This window comes from Cynocephalus volans, chromosome 6 (genome assembly GCF_027409185.1).
Source record: "Cynocephalus volans isolate mCynVol1 chromosome 6, mCynVol1.pri, whole genome shotgun sequence".
In the NCBI taxonomy this organism is placed as follows: domain Eukaryota; kingdom Metazoa; phylum Chordata; class Mammalia; order Dermoptera; family Cynocephalidae; genus Cynocephalus; species Cynocephalus volans.
This window is the reverse complement of record NC_084465.1, coordinates 113,927,315-113,945,523: the sequence shown is the minus strand read 5'-3', so window position 1 is coordinate 113,945,523 and position 18,209 is coordinate 113,927,315. Positions and strand designations below refer to the sequence as shown.

The 18,209-nt window shown below is 48.7% G+C and overlaps 2 protein-coding genes across 2 annotated transcripts; one reads left to right on the top strand and one right to left on the bottom strand.

Annotated features, from left to right (window-relative positions):
• Window positions 1–997: 997 nt before the first annotated feature.
• On the top strand, window positions 998–14,105 carry KCTD13 (potassium channel tetramerization domain containing 13). The gene is made up of 6 exons (XM_063100206.1): window positions 998–1,369; window positions 2,703–2,872; window positions 10,525–10,614; window positions 10,704–10,756; window positions 11,384–11,579; window positions 13,421–14,105. Exons 1-6 carry the CDS (start codon window positions 1,126–1,128, stop codon window positions 13,655–13,657), a joined length of 990 nt encoding a protein of 329 aa, XP_062956276.1. The 5' UTR covers window positions 998–1,125; the 3' UTR covers window positions 13,658–14,105.
• Window positions 14,106–14,479: 374 nt separating this feature from the next.
• ASPHD1 (aspartate beta-hydroxylase domain containing 1) lies at window positions 14,480–17,257 on the bottom strand. Its single transcript, XM_063101326.1, has 3 exons — window positions 16,378–17,257; window positions 15,092–15,205; window positions 14,480–14,589 (listed from the first exon to the last, which is right to left on the bottom strand). Exons 1-3 carry the CDS (start codon window positions 17,255–17,257, stop codon window positions 14,480–14,482), a joined length of 1,104 nt encoding a protein of 367 aa, XP_062957396.1.
• Between the last annotated feature and the right edge of the window lie 952 nt (window positions 17,258–18,209).

Below are 18,209 nucleotides of genomic sequence, written 5' to 3'. Positions count from 1 at the left end.
CCAGATCACCATAGTCCCCTTTCTCCCCAATACCTTAAAACTGGTCCACTTCACTCATTTACCCTCTTACCTGTTCCCTGCAGGCATTTAAATTTGCACCCCTAGCTAAGCAGAAAAGGACAACCAAGCCCAGAGAGATGTGCCTTGCCTAGGATCTCCCAGGTGGCAGGGTTAAAACTAGAACTCTGACTCTGTCTTTGGTTTTCCCTCCAGCAACCCCCACCCCCGCTATACACGAAGTAAATTATTATATCTCTGATGTATCAGCCTCTAAACTGGATGCGGGTTGGGTTAGATTAAAATACTTCTTGTCAACGAGTCCTAACTTATTTCTTCTTTCTTTCGGGGTTGGGTGCGACGTCTCATGACATTAGCTGAGATTCTGGAACTTTTGCTCAGCTGCTGCAGCCCCCCTGACATTCTTTCTGCTCCTTCGCCCGTGTTCCTGCCTGAGGGTCTTCTTGGTCTGCCCTTCCCCCTGCTTGCCACGCTCTTCCTCAAATCTCCGCACCGCCGCGTCTCAGCGGCCCCTCGTCAGAAAGGCCTCCAGTGCTCGGCGCCCGAGCACCACTGCCGCCGCCTGTGGGAAGCCACCCGCCTTCGGCTTCCTTGAAGAGCTGCCCTCGGCACTTCGCAGTTCTCACAGGCGGCCAGGTGCGCGGAGCTGGGAGGAGGGACGCCTCCTTTCTCTGGGCCTCAGCTTCCCCTTCACGCCCGCAAAGCGCTCTAAGAGACCCAATCACAGGTCGGGGACTACGCTTTTCAAATCGGCCAGGCGCGAGCTTCTTCCATCTGGTCCCCAAGTGTCGCGAGGGAAGCGCACCTCGCCCGGTTAGAGCGACCCCAGCCGGTAGGCGACATCTCAACCTGCCCCCCCCTCCGCGACCACTGCGCATGCTCCGCAGCGCAGTCCCGCCCCCCAGGTCAGGGGTGGGGCTTGCACGCGCCTGCGCAATTGCCTGGCGCCGGTTTCCGGGTGGTGCGAGGGCGATGGGGCGGCGGGCCAGTATTGCCGGGTAGCGGCGGTGAGTGGGCTGGCCTGAGGCCTGGGGTCCGGGGGCTTTGGGGAGCCGGCCAGAGGGCGCGGAGAGAGCTTGGGATCGCCGCCCGCTGCCGCCACCTGGCATGTCGGCCGAGGCCTCAGGCCCGGCGGTAGCCGCGGCCCCGTCGCTGGAAGTCCCTAAGCCCTCGGGTCTCGAGACTGGTTCCGCCGCCTACGGTCTCAAGCCTCTGACCCCGAACAGCAAGTACGTGAAGCTAAACGTGGGCGGCTCGCTGCACTACACCACGCTGCGCACACTCACGGGACAGGACACTATGCTCAAGGCCATGTTCAGCGGCCGCGTGGAGGTGCTCACCGACGCCGGAGGTACACGCGCCGCTCTACTTGTGCCGTCCTCCATCCCCCAGATTCCCAACTCCCTTTGACCCCAGTGTTTCGTCACCCAGACTCCTCATTCCCCTTCTGTCGTCTCACTAACTCATTCTCACTTCTCCCCTGCCCCCACGTCCCATCTCCCCTTTCTCGTTCGTAATCTCCTTCCTCCCCCAAGCCTTTCCCCCCAGCAATTACCAGCATTTATGGAACCCCTGACTCTGCCGGGCGCTGCGTTAAATGATTCAACATGTCTTCATAATCTTCATGACTATTCTCCCACACTTCACCCCTCAGCTCGAAAGACTTGGGAGCCTTCCGTGCTGCCAGCAACACCCTTCCAGGCAACCTTCATCAGTTTCTTCCAAGTTCCCAGCCTTTTGTTCCCCTCTCTGCCTCAAAACCACTAACAGCCAGCCTGGAAAGCTGGGAGATCTTTTCTGTGTCTGTGTTCCCTTAACGCAGGTCCCTTTACACTCTAGGAATCCATCTGTAAATGCAGATTGTAGAAGGAGAAGGCTGCCTTGGGTTTGCCAGGGACACCAAGAGTGGAGGGTGGACAGTTCTCCTTGGCAGGTGAACCTTACGTTCTTGGAGTGTTGCATTCAAGTTTGGGCCCCACAATCCCAACTGAGGCTTTAAAGATTTTTTGTGTGTGTGTGGGGGGTTGGAGGAGGAATTCAGAGGGAGTTAACAATGATTGTGAGAGCAGGAAAATAAAAATTTGGGAGGTGTAACTCAGCCTTTAAATATCGAAGGTGAGGAATTTACTTATTCAATAAGTATTTGTAAAGTACTTGTTAGTAGATACTTTGGTAAATGAATCTGACAAGATTAGCCTTATGGAGTTTCTTTTTTTTTAGGGAGGTGGGAGTAGGGAAGACCAATAAGCAAGTAAACAAACAAACAAGAATATATGTAATTGCAGATAGTAATAAGTTCTATGAAGAATATAAAGGTTAAAATGACAGTGAACAGGTGGGTGGGGTAGTAGACATTTTAATTAAATAGGATGGTCAGAATTTAACGCCAGGGGTTAGAAGTTTGTTGACGAAGTAATTCTGTAAGACCTTTCTTATGGTGAGAGCCTCCTGACCGTAGAAAGCAGATTTGGGGAGAATTAGTTCTCTGAGGTTGAGTATGTGTAAAGCCTATGGGAGAACTCACCGGAGGTGTTTTAAAGGGATTTTCTTGGATGTGGCAGAGGTTTGAGACAGATCAGTATTCAGACTTTCTCGTGACTTTGGAATCCTTTTTTCATAAAAATTTAGTAGCTCCAGGGCCCCCAGCAAAGCCGTTCTTCCCGCTGCTTTCCCCGCCCTACCAGGTTGGGTGCTGATCGACAGGAGCGGCCGCCATTTTGGTACAATCCTCAACTACCTGCGGGACGGGTCCGTGCCACTGCCTGAGAGTACCAGAGAACTGGGGGAGCTACTAGGTGAAGCGCGCTACTACCTGGTACAGGGCCTGATTGAGGACTGCCAGCTGGCACTGCAGGTGAAGGTCTTCCTCCCTCTTCTCCATGCCTATGATCCTGAGAGAGCTGCCCAAACAGTTAAATATTAGGACAGAAAAAAGGAGATATGGGGTATGGCCTGGAGAGCCTGGCTCTGATTGGCCATAACCCCAGAGAATTTGGGGTACTGTCTTCTGCATCCATGCTGCCTCAGGCAGGTCTCCCTCACCACCTCATGCCAGGACTGTTGAATAAATAACTGCTCTCTGCTTCTTGCAGTTCCTACCTACCCAGCCAGTCCAGCTGTTACACTGTTATCTGAGTAATTATCCTTAAACACAACACCAATCTCTTCCCTCCCTTGCTCAGCAATCCTAAATAGCTCCCTAGTGCCACTAGGGGAAGAGAGAGTCTAAATTGAAATATAATAACCTCCATGATCTGGTCCTATCCGCAGAGGCAGCATTCTCCCAGGTCCCCCATCCCCCAGGGGCTTCTAATTCTTTTTTTTTTTTTTTTTTTCTTTTTTAAAGCAGTGAAATCCTTATCTCAAATGAAATCTCATAGAAGCAGAACTACTCCCAATAAAACAGGGTTGGGAGGTTCCAGAGCCCCACCCGCCGGGCTCCACTTCTGTGGATCTCTTAGGGTTCTGAGGAGCAGAGCTTGGAAAGTACAACCAGGACATAGGGGCTTTGTGTCACTTTTGTCACAATTGAGTGACCTTGAGTGAGTCAATTCCTACCTCTGGCATTCTGTCTTCATGTTCCAAAAAATAGGGAACCAAGAAAAATAAGTACAATGTAGTGAGTTTTACATAAAGCCCTTTATTCTGTTCTACTTTTACAATGTTAAAATGTCCTTTCTTTTATAATACAATAAAATAGTTGATTATAAATTTCTTTTTTGGTGCCATTCATAGATTAAAAAGTGGCAACTCTGAACAACTTCCTCTTATCTCAGGGAATATTTATTCCTTCTTGAAATCCAAAGATGTACAATTCCTTTGGACAATATCCATGTTTTTCGAACTTTCTGACTGAAGCCCACAGGAAATAAGTGCATTTTAGACTCATGTATATAACTGAAATAAGAGTTTTATAATGATTCTTTTAGTGAAATGTACTATGATACAGTTTTTCTTTCTGTGTTTGGAACCCATTTAGCTTATTTTGTGACTCATTGATGGGTCACCACTTGCAGTTTGAAAAACATTGAACTAGATCTTGGAAGTGTGTTCCTGCTCTATAGTTTTAAATTTAGCTAGAGTTATTGCACACCCACTGTGTGTCAGGAGCGATTCTGCTGTCTGCTTGTGTGTACCTCTTGTACCCTTGTTTGGCATAAAAAGTAACGAGGAAGTTGGATGATGCATCCAAGTTCAAAGAGCCGGTAAGAGGCAGAGCTCAGATTCAACCCCAGGATATCTGACTCCCAGGTGCGCTGCTTTGCTTCTGCGCTCCAGCTTCCTCCTTTCTGGGTTTCCCTGAGACCATTTGCATCCACACCCCACACAGCTCAGCACACTTCACAGTGTGTGGCACTTAATCATCACCGGTCTATGCAGATCTTTTTATTATATTTTTTTCTTCATTCCCAATCCCCTGCCCACTTCTCTTTTCCCCAGGGGCACCCATACAATTCTAATGTTTTGATACATATGCTTGGATTATGTTTGTACCCTTGAAAAGCTTAAAGCATTGTGTTGTATATGTATGCACTTTAAATTTCCATAAATGCCATTGAGCTATAGATTATGTTCTGTTTCATAGTTTTTTTATTCAACACTTTTTTCATGATCTGTTCATGCTATTGTGTGTACATCTAGTTCTTTGCTTCTAATGGCTGTGTAGGAATTTGTGATGTTTATTCACCATATTTTATTTATACATTCCCCTGAGGCTGGAAACCTTGATTGCCTCTCACTTCCTGCCCCACAAACAGTGCCACCATGGGCATCCTATGTCTCCTTGTGGTCTTGTGCCAGAGTTTTTCATGATTGTAGCTGGGAGTACAGTTGCTGTATCACAGGACACATGCAATCAAATTTCAGCAATGGTTATAGTACTTTATCGTCATGATCAGCAGTGCCTAAGATCCCATTTCTGCATAGTATCTTCAACAACACATGGCATCATCCAGCTTTCTAATTTTGGCAATCCGATGGGTGTAGAGTGATCTCATTTTCATTTGCATACCTCTGATTACTAATGAGGTTGAACATCTTTTCATGTACTCACTAGCTTTTTTTGGTTTTTTTCCCTTCTGTGAATCGCTTATGCATATTTCTTACCAAATTTTCTACTGAGTTTCTTCTCTTTTTCTTGTTGCTTTGCAGGAGATGAGATCTTTGCATATTTAAGTTTTGTTCCTAGGGAGAATTAAACCCTATTATATAAGGGCATGTTTATACATGCTGTAGGCTATGTATTGGACATAATAAATTAACTTTTCTCCTAAGCATCTAGAATGATACTATTTACCTACCATCCTTAGGAGAGTTCAGAAAATACTCACATTATTTGCTGGGTGTTGAGATTCAGGTGAGGAACCCCAGTTGAGAAAGTCTGTTCTAGATAATAATTCCTAGTTGGTTTTAGATATTGTCAGTATTTTCTCTTAGAATGTCACCTGTCTGTGACACATGGTATTGAATAGAAATCCTTAATTTTTAAAAAATTACAAATAACCATTTATTATTTTTAAGGCAGTTTTTTTTTTTTTTTTTTTTTGAGTCGTAGAAATTTAGGAAACATAACTAAAAAAATAAAAGCACCCAATATCCTTCCAGATCTTTTCCTGTGTGTGTGCGTATTTTTGCCAAGATACAATCATGTTATATGTACTGTTTTGTAATCTGCTTTTTGTTGTTGTTGTTAATAATTGCCATCTTTTTGTATGAATAAAATTTTATCTAACATCCAGGGCATACTCCAATTTCTCCAATTGTTCTAGAAATGTTTTTTTTTTAACTAGTTCATCTAAACCAGGATCCAATCTAGAGCCTCACATTGCATCTGGTTGTTAAGTTCTGTAAGTCTGTCCCACTCCAGGACAGTCCCTTTCTTCTCATGATGCTGACTTGTTAAAGAGGCTGCCAGTTGTTCTGTGCAATGACCAGCTTTCCAAACTTGCTTTGTTGTTTACTCATGGTATCATTTGGTTTGTTACTCTACCCTATCCTTAATATCCTGTAAACTAGACTGTAAATTTAAAGACTTGCTATCAGGTACTGGCTGGTTAGCTCAGTTGATTAGAGCATGTTGCTGATAACACCAAGGTCCAGGGTTCAATCCATGTACCACCCAACCGCTCCCCCCCCCCCAAAAAAAATCGAAGACTGGATATTAAATATTTTGGTTAGAATACATTTTAGGGGCTGGCCCTGTGGCTCACTCGGGAGAGTGCGGCGCTGGTAGCGCTGGAGTCGCGGGTTCGGATCCTATACAGGGATGGCTGGTGCGCTCACTGGCTGAGCGTGGTGCAGACAACACCGTGCGGAGGGTTGCGATCGCCTTACCGGTCAAAAAAAAAAAAAACCATTTTAGGTAATATTATATATTTATTATTGGGTTACATTGAGAGACCCATAATACTGCTAATATGACCCACCATTAATGATACTCAGAATTGACCCCTGGATTCAGGTGATGGTGGTTTGATTTCTTCGTGGTAGTTATATTTCCTTGTTGCCAACTATAAGGGAATCTGTATGATATTATTTGGGTACTTTATGAATGGCAGTTACCTATTAACAACACAGCAATTGATAATCCTTGCTAAATCAATAATTTCATTCGGGTTGTAGGGTAATGATAATTCTGTCATTTCTTCAACACTACATGGGATTATTTATAGTTATGCTTTCCATTGTCAACTTGAGAAAATCTTCATTTTAATTTAGCCAGATTCCTCAACATTTTGCCTAATGGTGTATCCTTTTGGGGTGATGGTTAAGACTTTTTTTTTCCTATTCTACATTTTTATTAGCTTTCTAGTTTAATGTATGACTCTTTTAATCTAAATGGGACTCACTTTTGTAAATGTGAACTTTGAAGAGATTTTACTCTTTTTTTATCCTCCATAGAGAGTGAGCTAGTTTTCCCAGTGCCATCTATCAGGCAGTCTGTAGTAGCAGGCATTCAAGGTGGCTGCCAGTGATTCTCGCCTCCCGTATTTGGGCTCTTGTTTAGTCCCCTCCCTCTCTGAATAGGGCTGACCTATGTAACCAATAGGATGTTGCAGAAATGATAGTGTGTGTGTGACTTTTGAAGCTAGGTCATAAAAGACATTATAGCTTCTGCCTCTCTCCTGGGTCATTCTGCGGGAAGCCAGCTGTTATGTGAGGACACTGTAGCAGCCCTAGGGAGAAGTCTACATGGTGAGGAACTGAAGCCTCCTGCCAACATCCAGCATAGACTCCCAGCCAAATGAGTGAATAATCTCAGAAGCAGATCCTTTAGGCCCAGGCAAGTCTTCAGATGACTGCAGCCCGGACCAGAGCTAGACTGCAACTTTATGAGAGACCCTGGGCTAGGACCATGCAGCTAAACCAATCTCAAATTCCTGACCCACAGAAACTGTGCAAGATAATAAATGTTTTTTGTTGTTTTAAGCTGCTTAGTTTATAGTAATTTGTTACCCAGCAATAGATAACAGATTTTGGTTCTTGAATGGGGGTCTGCCATAAAAAACCTAAAATGTGGAAGTAGTTTTAGAACTGAGAAGTGGGCAGAAGCTAGGTCTTTGAGGAAAGTGTTAGTAAAAGCCTAAAGAGCTTTAAAGAGTAAAGAGCCTGTTAATAGAAGTCTGATGACCTTTGAGAAGGCTGCAGTGCGGGCTTACAGAACAGTTAGGGAAAGGTCATTGGAAACTTGAAAAAGGAATCCTTGTTATGTAGTGGCAGAAAGTTTAGCAACACTGTCTCCTACAGTAATGTAGAAAGTAGAAAATACAAAACCTAGTGAACTGGGTGGTCTAGCTAAGATTTCCATACAGAATGTCATAAATGCCACCTGGTTTCTTGATGCTTATAGTAAAATCAGAGAGGAGAGGGTAAGCTAAAGAAAAAAACAGTTGAACAAAATGGAGCCAAAATTGTTGGGTTTGAAAATTCCCAGCCTTTCCAGACAACAGATGGTGTTAAAATTAATATAAGTGGCTTTTAGGCAAAGATGAAATACAGGGCATTCTCAGAAAAACATGGTCTAAAGATGAAGCTTTGAGGATGTGATTATAAAGTCCTTTGTTAAGACCTCAGAAATATCCAAGAAGATGCCTCAGAGAACCATTCAGTTAAATAATAGCACCTCTAAGAAGCCTAAGGGTCTTATCTGTCAACCATCTCAGCACAAGCCCAAAGTAAAGAAGGGTTTATCTTGCAGAGGTTTGTGTGTGGCTTTTTCCTAATGAAATGAACCCCCAAACTTGCCAGTGCAAAAGGAGAAGAAGCCTTTGGACCCCCAAACTTCTACAGGCAGGAAGCAGACTGAGGACACTATGGAGCTGCAAATGTCTTTCATGGAAAAGGAAGGATGGCTCCAGGCAGAGTCAAGAACCATGGAGAATCATTCCTGAACAGGAGTAGGCATCAGAGAGTTCCCCACATTGTCCAACTGGATTACAGAATTTCTATGGACCAGTGACTTCTATGTGCCTCCAGTTTCCCCCCTTTTTGAACAAGAGAATCCCTAGTGGTTATCCTATGCCTGTTCTACCATTGCATATTGGGTGTGTGGAGGAGATAACGTGTCTCTTTAGTTCGCAGGTCTTCAGAGAGAGAGAGGAAGTGTACTTAAGGAGCTGTAGTTAAGGAACGGCACCCAAGGAGCCTCATCCCTACCTGAACCTGATTTAGATGACAAGATTCTGTACTTTGAGCTGGTGCTGTAATGGGATGAGACTCTGGGCGATCTTGGGAGGGGGTGAGTGCATTTGCATGTGGAAGGGATGTGATTTAGTGAGGGCCAGAGGGTGGACTGTGGAGCCAGCCTCCAAGGCAGCCCCCAGGGATTCTTGTCCCCAGGCAATCATTCCCTTATGTTGTCTCCTCCCGCACTTAATAGGGCTGTCACAGGTAGGTCATAAAAGACAGTGAGGCCTCCACCTTGCTCTCTCTGGGATTATTTGCTCTGGAGAAGCCAGCTGCCGTGTTATGAGGACACTCAAGCAGCCCTGTGGAGAGGTCCAAATGGCAGGGATTAGAAATATCCTGTCAGTAGCCAGCATGAACTTGCCAGCCAGATGAATAAACTTTCTTAGAAATAATTCCTCCCAAGGCAGTGATGCCTTCAACTGCCAGCAGCCCCAGCAGACATCTTGATGACAACCTCTTGAGAGACCCCATGCCAGAGCCACCCAGCCAAGCCACTCCTAAATTGTTGACCCACAGAAATGGAAATAATAAATATTTCTTGTTAATTTAAGCTGCTATGTTTGGGGCAATTTGTTACACAGCAATAGATAACTAATACACACTCCATACTTCCCCCACTCATTCGCAGTATCTTTAAAAATATTTCTCACACCTACACTGGTCTGTTTCTGAGCTCTCCACTGTGTTCACTGTCTTTGTTTCTGCACCAGAACTGCACTGTTTTCATTATTATGGCTTTGTACTATATCTTAATATCTGGTAGGGTCAGTCTTCTCTGCTCTTTTTAAAAATTGACCTAAGTAATTATAGACTTTTAGTCTTCCATATTAATTTTTTTTTTTTTTTTTTGGTGGCTTTCCAGTGTGGGTTCCATATTAACTTTAGAAAAAGTTTTTTATGAGTTTCTCAAAAAAAAAAAAAAAAAGATCTTCTGGAATTTGTATTAGAATTGCACATTTAGCTTTCTTTTTTTTTTCTTTTTTTTTTTTTTTTAAAGATGACCGGTAAGGGGATCTTAACCCTTGACTTGGTGTTGTCAGCACCACGCTCACCCAGTGAGCAACCGGCCATCCCTATATGGGATCCGAACCCGTGGCCTTGGTGTTATCAGCACCACACTCTCCCGAGTGAGCCACGGGCCGGCCCGCACATTTAGCTTTCAAGGTTGGGAGAGGTAAGAAGGGTTTTGGCACGAAAATTCTAGAAGACAGACAAGAAAGAAGCCCACATGTCTGGTTCTGCTTCTTTCTCCAGCCTCATCCCACCCAACCAGGTTCATTCATTCAACAAATATTTATCGAGTGTAACTGTATACGAGGTACTTACTCCCTAGGTGGGAAGAGACAGACCAAACAAATGGACAGAAAATTAGAAAATGTCAGGAACTAAGTGCAGAGAAGAAAATGAACTGATATGTGAAGGGAAGGAAGACAAGGAGGATGCTTTAACCGGGGATCTTAGGGAGGAGGACTGGCACGTGAGGAGGCACTGTTAGAGCTGAGATTGGATTGGCACGAAGGAGCCAGCCTTCCCTTGGCTGGTGTGGTGTGAGCATCCCAGGCTGGGGGAACAGCAGAGGGCCAGGGCGGGTGCAAGCTGGGTGTGCAGAGGAACAAGACAATCAGTGGGGTTGAAATCTAACAAGTAAGGGGAGGGAGGTACAGGTGAGATTGCAGAGGTCAGATCCTGCAGATCCTTGTGGGTGACTAAGGAGTCTGGATTTTCCCCCAAGGGCAACAAGCAGCATTTGAAGGCTTTTAAGTTGGGGAACAAGTGATCTTTGGTTGCACTGTTAACCACCTTCTGCTTCTTCCCCAGCAAAAAAGGGAGAATCTGTCCCCGCTGTGCATCATTCCCACAGTGACATCTTCCCGGGAGGAGCAGCAGCTCTTGGCCAGCACCTCCAAGGTGAGGCCCCTGAGCCCTGCAGGGTGGAGTCTGAGGGCCTCTCCCTGCAGCCTTACCCCCATGCTTTTCCACCCTCTCTCCCCCAACAGCCCGTGGTGAAGCTTCTGCACAACCGCAGTAACAACAAGTACTCCTACACCAGGTGACTGCCATGGCAGGGGGTGGTGCTGGGGCCAGTGGGCAGAATCTTAGGACTGAGCACAACCCTGCTCCTGGCCCAAGGGACTACAGGAATGCCTGCTTGGCTGCAGATTTCAGCTCGGCCACTTACCTGAATGCTTTGGGCATGGCATTTCTACTTCTGACCTTCAGTTTCATATCAGTAAAGTGAGGTTCGGGAGAAGATGATGATGGCTGCACGTATAGTGCTTGTTGTGTAACAGGCATTGCCCTCAGTGCTCTCTCTATATTCATTTACATGATCCTTACAATTGTTTGAGGTGGGTATTGTGATTTTTCGTTTTACATATGAGGAGGTTGAGGCAACTTGCCTAGTGACACTCAGTTAAAAAGTGGTGGAGCTAGGCTGCCTGGTGAGGCAGCCTGGCCCCAGAGCCTGCCCAGGGAGCCACTTTGCCATGCTGGGATTTGCAAATGCTGTTTCCCTTCTGAAGCCCACTTAGTCTGGCTTCTGGGTGGAGGAAGCTCCCTGTTGGGCACCAAACTCCTGGGCAGGACCAGAATGCTGGGAATCTGGGCCCCTATGCTGGGGGGTGGGAGGGAAGAGGGAGGGACACCAGTCATGCTGAGGTCTCCTGGCCTCCTTCAGCACTTCAGATGACAACTTACTTAAGAACATCGAGCTGTTTGACAAACTGGCCCTGCGCTTCCATGGGCGGCTGCTCTTCCTCAAGGACGTCCTGGGGGACGAGATCTGCTGCTGGTCTTTCTATGGAAAGGGCCGCAAAATTGCTGAGGTATGCTGCACCTCCATCGTCTATGCTACAGAGAAGAAGCAGACCAAGGTCAGAGGGGCTCTGGGCCTGGTCAGGGAGGGCTGCGGTGGTGGGCAGGCCCGGGGCCCTGGACAAAAGCAGCTCAGCAGGCCAGGCAGGGGAAAGAGTCCATCACTGGGAGTAAGGAGCCAGAGTTCTGGGGTCTTGGCCTTGTAGCCTTGGGCAGGTCACTTTAGTTCTGTGGGTCTCTGTTTCTCTACCTGTGAAATGAGGGTGTTGGGTTAGAGTGGGGTTCTGAACTGAGGCCTGTTGGATGGGTTTCAAGGCTGTCTGCAATCCCTGAAATAGTATGCAGGTTTGGGAGTGTGTGTGCATTTTTCTGTAAGAACATCCATAGAATCCTACCAAAAATAGGTTCTTAAAACCTCATGGCCAGATTGTCTCTTAGAACCCACTCTGAGTTTGTAGGTCCTGAGTCATTAACATGACAGTCATTAGTAAATATTTCCCAAGCACGTACTCTGTGCTAAGCACTGCACCAGGATCAAAACCCACTCTGCGCTCAGCACTGCAAAGGGCTCGAAACCCACTCTGCGCTTAGTACTGCACCGGGCTTGAAACCAGGGGTGAAATGCCAAGGAAAGTGCAGGCCCTTCCTCACCGGCGCCTGTGGGCTGGGTATGAGGTGCCTCAGCTGCACTACATCCCTCGAAGTCTTTAAGCAGCCAATGCTGTTTCACACCCACTGCCTTCTTGGAATTCTTTTCCCTGTCTGCCTAATGAACTTGTACTTAATCTTTGAGACCCAAGCCAAGCATCACTTTCATTGGGACCCCTTTGCTAGTGAACTTTCAACCCATCAACCCCAGCCAAGTTGGTCACAATCCCTTCTTAGCTAAAGATAGTGTTCATTGTAGTCTGTGGGTTGGAGGGAGGGGGACTGCTTCAGCAACAAGGTGGTAGCTGCTTGAGGGCAAGGCTGTATCTTTTCCATCTCCCTAGCACTAGCTAGACCTTAGCACTAGTGGGGCCTTTGTCACACAGTGGAAGCTAGGAAACATTTGAATGCATGCATGCATGAATGAATGCATGACCCACCTTCCAAGAAGCTTCATCTGTAATTGGGAGGACAGGAAGGAAAAACCAATAATTCACATGTTAAGGGCTATGTTAGTTTTATCTTTCCAAGGCCACACAAGGGGAATGCCCCTCTCACCTCTGCCACTTCATCCCTTACTGCTCTCTCTATCACTCTGCCTCTGTTGCATTGGCTCCTTGCTAACCTTCAAATAGTAATGCACTAGGTGCAGTCCTGACCCAGAGCTTTTCCACCTGCTGTTGTGTCTTCCCAGACTGCTTTCTCCAGCCATCCACCCAGCTCCCTCCCCTCCTTTGGTCAGACGTCACCTTCTCAGTGAGGCCTTCCCTGAACTCCTTCTTTAAAGTTGTAACATTCCTGGCCATTGCTGTCTCATCCACTTTTCCTGCTGTATCTTTCCCCATGACATTTATCATCATCTAAATTAGTTTATATTTTATTAAGTGTTTGTCTGAGTCCTCCCCCTAGAATGTAAACTTCCTGAGGGTAGGAACTTTGTTTTGTTCACTGCTGTATTCCCAGTGCCTAGAACAGCACCTGGGATAGTGCAGTCACTCAGTAAGTATTTGTCAAATGAAAGAATATACCAAGACTTGGCAGTGTGGGAGAGAAAATCAATAATCCTGCCTGCCCGACTTCAGAGCTGGGCCTTGAAGTATGACTCTGCTGAGTAAAGAAGTTGCAGAGGACAGTCCAGACCAAAGAACCTGATTGTAAAGGCTAAGGGGTGTGCAGGAGCTGCTTGGGAAGGGGGATGGCTGTGTGAGACTGAACCAGAGGGTAGGAGCTAGGGGTTGCTGGCCTTTTGCAGGTGGAATTCCCAGAAGCCCGGATCTTTGAGGAGACCCTGAACATCCTGATCTATGAGACTCCTCGGGGCCCAGATCCAGCCCTCCTGGAGGCCACAGGGGGTGCAGCTGGTGGGGGGGGGGCAGGCCGAGGGGAGGATGAAGAAAACCGAGAGCACCGTGTCCGCAGGATCCACGTCCGGCGCCATATCACCCATGACGAGCGTCCTCATGGCCAACAGATTGTCTTCAAGGACTGACCTTTAACCCTTCCCATCTTCTTCCTGCCTCTGGGACCCAGTCCCATCCTCTCTTTTCCTCCCCTTCCCAGACCTTTGCCCCGGCTCTGCTGGCCAAGTCGTGGGTCCTCCTTCTGTCCCTTCATTGCATGGTACTGTTCACTTTGGCCCTTCTCCATTCATTCCCTCCTCATTGCTAACAACACGGTACATTCCAGCCCCTCCCCTCAGTCAGAGCCCTTCAGAAGGCCAACTCATCCCCATTCTCATCCTGCTATCTTTCCCTCACCAATTGGTTTAGAATGACTTAGATTCCCTTTTTCTTTCTTGGTATGTGCACATGCCAGAGTATGAAGCCAGCCCCTCATAACATCCCCACACACTGAGCCACGCCACCTCCTTCCCCACCTCCTCCCTCCCTAATTTTGTATGAGGCTGGCCTGGGCCTGCACCAGCTCAGCTACCTTCTCAGTCTGTTTCATATTATTTATTATTTTAATTTTCTATTAAATTATTGGAATAAAGTTGAGTTGAGGGTCTGCTGCTGGCTCCCGGGGAGAGGGACAAGGCGATGGCTTGTATTAGGAGGTACTTGGTTGGTTGTATGGGAGAAAATGTGAGCCCCTGCCCCAAGCCCTTCCCTGGGGTTGGTAGCTGGGAAGGAAGTAGTCAGGAGTTAGGAGAGGATTTACAATGTCTGTTTCTGTGCTCACTGGCCACATCCCGCCCTCAGCCCTCATCCTCCTCCTCCCTCCACAGTGGGGAGGAGGTGCTGGCTGCCACTCAAGCCGTCCCTGAGTGCAGCATCTCTCCAGCCCAGGTGTCTGAAGGGAACACCTTCCTTCAAGGGTTTGGTGCAAAGACAAAGTCAAGAGCCTGGCGCTCGGCCCCAGCCACGTTGGGGTGCCACAGATCCACGATGAAGACCACTCGTGGCCCATCTTCTGGGGAGCCTAGGGCATGTGGGAATGGAAAGGAGAGCAGCTGACGTTAGTCCTTCTATGCCAGAGCACTCACAAGGTAGTCACCAAAGTATACAGTGCCAGGCCCTGATCTAATCCATTATATGTAGTAACTCTTAATCCCCAAAACTAACTATGAGGTAGTGCCCCAGTCATCCCCATTTTATACAAAGTAACTGAGGCACAACAAGGGTAAGTAACTAGCCCAGGTTCTGCAGCTTGTGCAAGAGGTAGGACGGGAACCCAGGTGCTCCAGCCCGAGTCCTGTGCTGTCAGTCACTGCCATGCACCTACGTTAACTTATTTAATCCTGGCCATCACTTGAAGCTGGCAGTTGCCCCACAAGTGATTGGAGAAGCTATGTGAGGTGTTCAAGGTCATGCAGCTGGAAATGGTGGTGCCAGTCAGTTGGGTCTGACTCTGCAACCCTTTAGTTCACTCTCCTTCACTCTTCAGTCCCTCACCACCCGCAGCACAAAGGGAGCCCCTTTACCATTATGAGCCACTGTGTGCAGGAAGGAGTCGTCCACCAGTAGACAGTGCCCCTCAGCCCAGCACTGGGGCTCACCCCCGACCACCAGCTCACAGCCAGGGGGGGTCTTCAGGCCTGTGGGAAGAGACCCGAGCATCCAACACTCCTGCCTCTGTCCAAGGGGCCCACCCTGTTCAGTCAGTTAGCAGATCTAAGGGTCTTAAACACCAGGTTCTGTGGCAGTCTCTCCTTGCTGTCTGGAAGGTGACCAGACTATAATTACAGTACAGTACTGGATGAGAGGAGAGCTAGGAGAAAAGAGAAGGCTTCCTGAAGGAAATGGCATTTCTTCCTGGGCTTTCTGACAGTTTAACTCAAAAACCTACTTTGTGCTAGGTGCTTTCTTCCTATGAAATATAAAACCTCCATCCTGGCTCAAGGACCACACAGTTGAGTGTGGTGAGAAATCAGAGCAGCCAACTGAGCAGGGGAATAGAAAGACATCCCAGAGGAGATGTGGCACTTGGACATTTGGGTCCTGAAGGCTGAGGAGGTAATAAGGGGGAAAGGCATTCTAGATTGACAGTACAGCCCATATGCGGCATCTGCCAGGATCAGCCAGAAGGCCTCCCTTATTTAAAGCATGAGGGGAGAGGAGGAAGGATCTGGACTTGGTCCTGAGGCCAGTGTGCCCCCAAAAGCGTAGGACACATCCAGCTGACAGCACAGGAGATGATTTGGGGTGAAACAAGGTCATGCCATGGAATAACCATCAGAACATTGTTCCCTTTTCCATTTTCTTCCAATCTTTAAAATATCAAAAAGAAACCCAATGATTTTGAGGTGTAAAAAAGAAAAAAATCACCAAAAAAAATCTGGTGCTACCATAACTTTAACACCCTACTAACATTGCTCCCTTTTAAATGAAGCTTCGGGCCTGGAGAGACTATTCAACTAGAATGTTAAAAGTTTTCTTTTTTTTTAAGCTTAAATTTGTTTTTGTGAGTACCGATGATCACTCACAGTTCTATAAAGATTTCTTTTAAATAAATAAGTAAAACACAAAGCGTGGGGAGAGTCAATGTGAGGAAATATAGAACAGGTGGGAAATGACTAGAGCAGAGCTTATGAGGATGGTTTGCAGGTAACTAGAACTGCTGTTGTGGGCAGCAAGGAGCCATGGAAGACTTCTGAGAAGAGAGGCATATGAGAACCATAGCGTAGACAGCTCTGGTGGCAACACAGAAGAAGGCCTGGAGAGGGAACAGTGGAGGCAAGGAGGTTGTCTATAGGCAGCATCTACTTACCCAGGTGGCATCTGACCCGGGCATTGGTGGGCCCACAGCGGCCCTCGAGCCGGGCCCCAGGCAGGAGAACGGAAAAGCCAGCATTGCCGAAGGTGTTGGCACTCATAAAACTCCGTAGCCCTCTCAGTGCCCGATAGGCTCCTGGGCACCGGCGGCAGTTGTTGGGTTGGCACCTGCCTGCTTGGTACAGCAGGAGCTGGTAGCACCCAGGGGCCAGGAGTGGGGACCAGCCCCGAGGCAGAGGGGTAGTCCCTGAGAAGTCCCAGCTCACAGCCTCAAAGTCCCGCAAAATGGCAGGGAAGCTGCTCTCCAAGAGTTCCACATCATGCCGCTGGGCATCCCGTGGCACAAAGGGGACTGAAGGTAGGTCTGGTAGGAAAAGCAGGCCTGGGCGCTGAATGCCCAGGACCCCTGGCCCTCCCCCAGGGCCTGGACCACCCTGAGCTGCCCGCCTCACCCTACCCATCCCAGCCCAGGAGTAGCGCCTGGCATAGGCCCGAAGCCGACGGCTCACTAGGCCTTCTGTCCTGGCTCCTTCCCCATGCTCCCCAGAGCTCCCTGGGTTTGGCCTACCAGCCTCAGAGCATCCCCCAGGCCCACCGCTAACACCCACAGCCCCGCTCCTAGCCCCCAGGGCCTGCATATCTTGGGAGCCCAGGCGGTAACAGTACCAGAGGAAAAGGGAAGTGAGGGCTCCAAAGAGCAAGGTCAGGGCCGAGGAGGCCAGGGGCAGTGGCCAGGGGAGCATGATAGGCAGGGAGGCCCTGGCCAAGAGGCCTGGGGCATCTTCCAAACCCCAGTTCCCCTGTCCCCCTAGCTCTCTACCTGTCCCCTCCATGGCTACTCCCTCGTTCCCCCCTGGGCTGTTTCCCTTCCGCATTCCCACTTTTGGTTCTCTCCTCCTGAGGGCTCCTTTCCACCTTGTATCTCTCTCCCCTCCTTCGTGTACCTCTAACCTTCCTTTCCTTCTCTCTCTCCTCTACCTCTGCTTTCCCTGTTCCACTCTCCTCTCGCTCTACGCCCCCTCCACCCCTCTCTTCCTCTATCGCCCCCTCCTCCTCTCTCTTCTCTTTCCTTCCGGCAGTCTCCTCTTTCTCCCTCCCCCCTCCTCTCTTTTCTTCTTCCTCCACCGTTTGCCCTTCTTCTTTCTCTCTCTCTCCCCCTTTTCCTTCTAGCTTCCCCGGACAGCAATTCCTACCCCACCTGGACCCGCAGCCCCGGGAACCCGTAGCCTGTCCTCAGTGGCGGCTTCGTTCTCTCCTTCCGCCCACCTCTGTCTTTCTTGCCCTCGCTTCTCTCGACCCGACCCGCCAGTCCTGTCTCTCTCTCTCCCGCTCCCTCTCTCCCGCTCCCTTTCTCCTACTCGCTCCTTCCTTGGCGCCCACTCACCCTGACGTCACTCCTTCCCGCAGCCCGCAGCTTAGCTACCCCAAACCCTCCCAGTGAAAGCCGCAACCAGCCTTGGCGGGAGGGGGGAGGGTCGTCTCTGGATTTGCTTCCCCGCCCCCAAGCCCCGAAAGGACGCCACGTGGGACGCAGGGGCACCGTGCCAACCTCCAAACGTCCCGCAATGCGAAAAGAAGGGGCGGGGCCTGTTGGAGGGGCGGGGCAAGCCCAGGGGGCGGACCTGCGCTCGGGGACTGCGGGCTGGGGTGCCGTGGCCTGTCCGTCGGTCTGCGCGTCCGTCGATCTGTCAGCCTGTGACTCCCCCGCCCTCTCGGCCTTCACAAAAGCCCCTGGCGGGAGCCTGACCGATAGTGAAAGTGGCTCCAGCCAATCGCCGGCGGGCGGGGGGCCGGGCCCTCTGAGGCGGGGCCGAGAGGCGCTGTCCG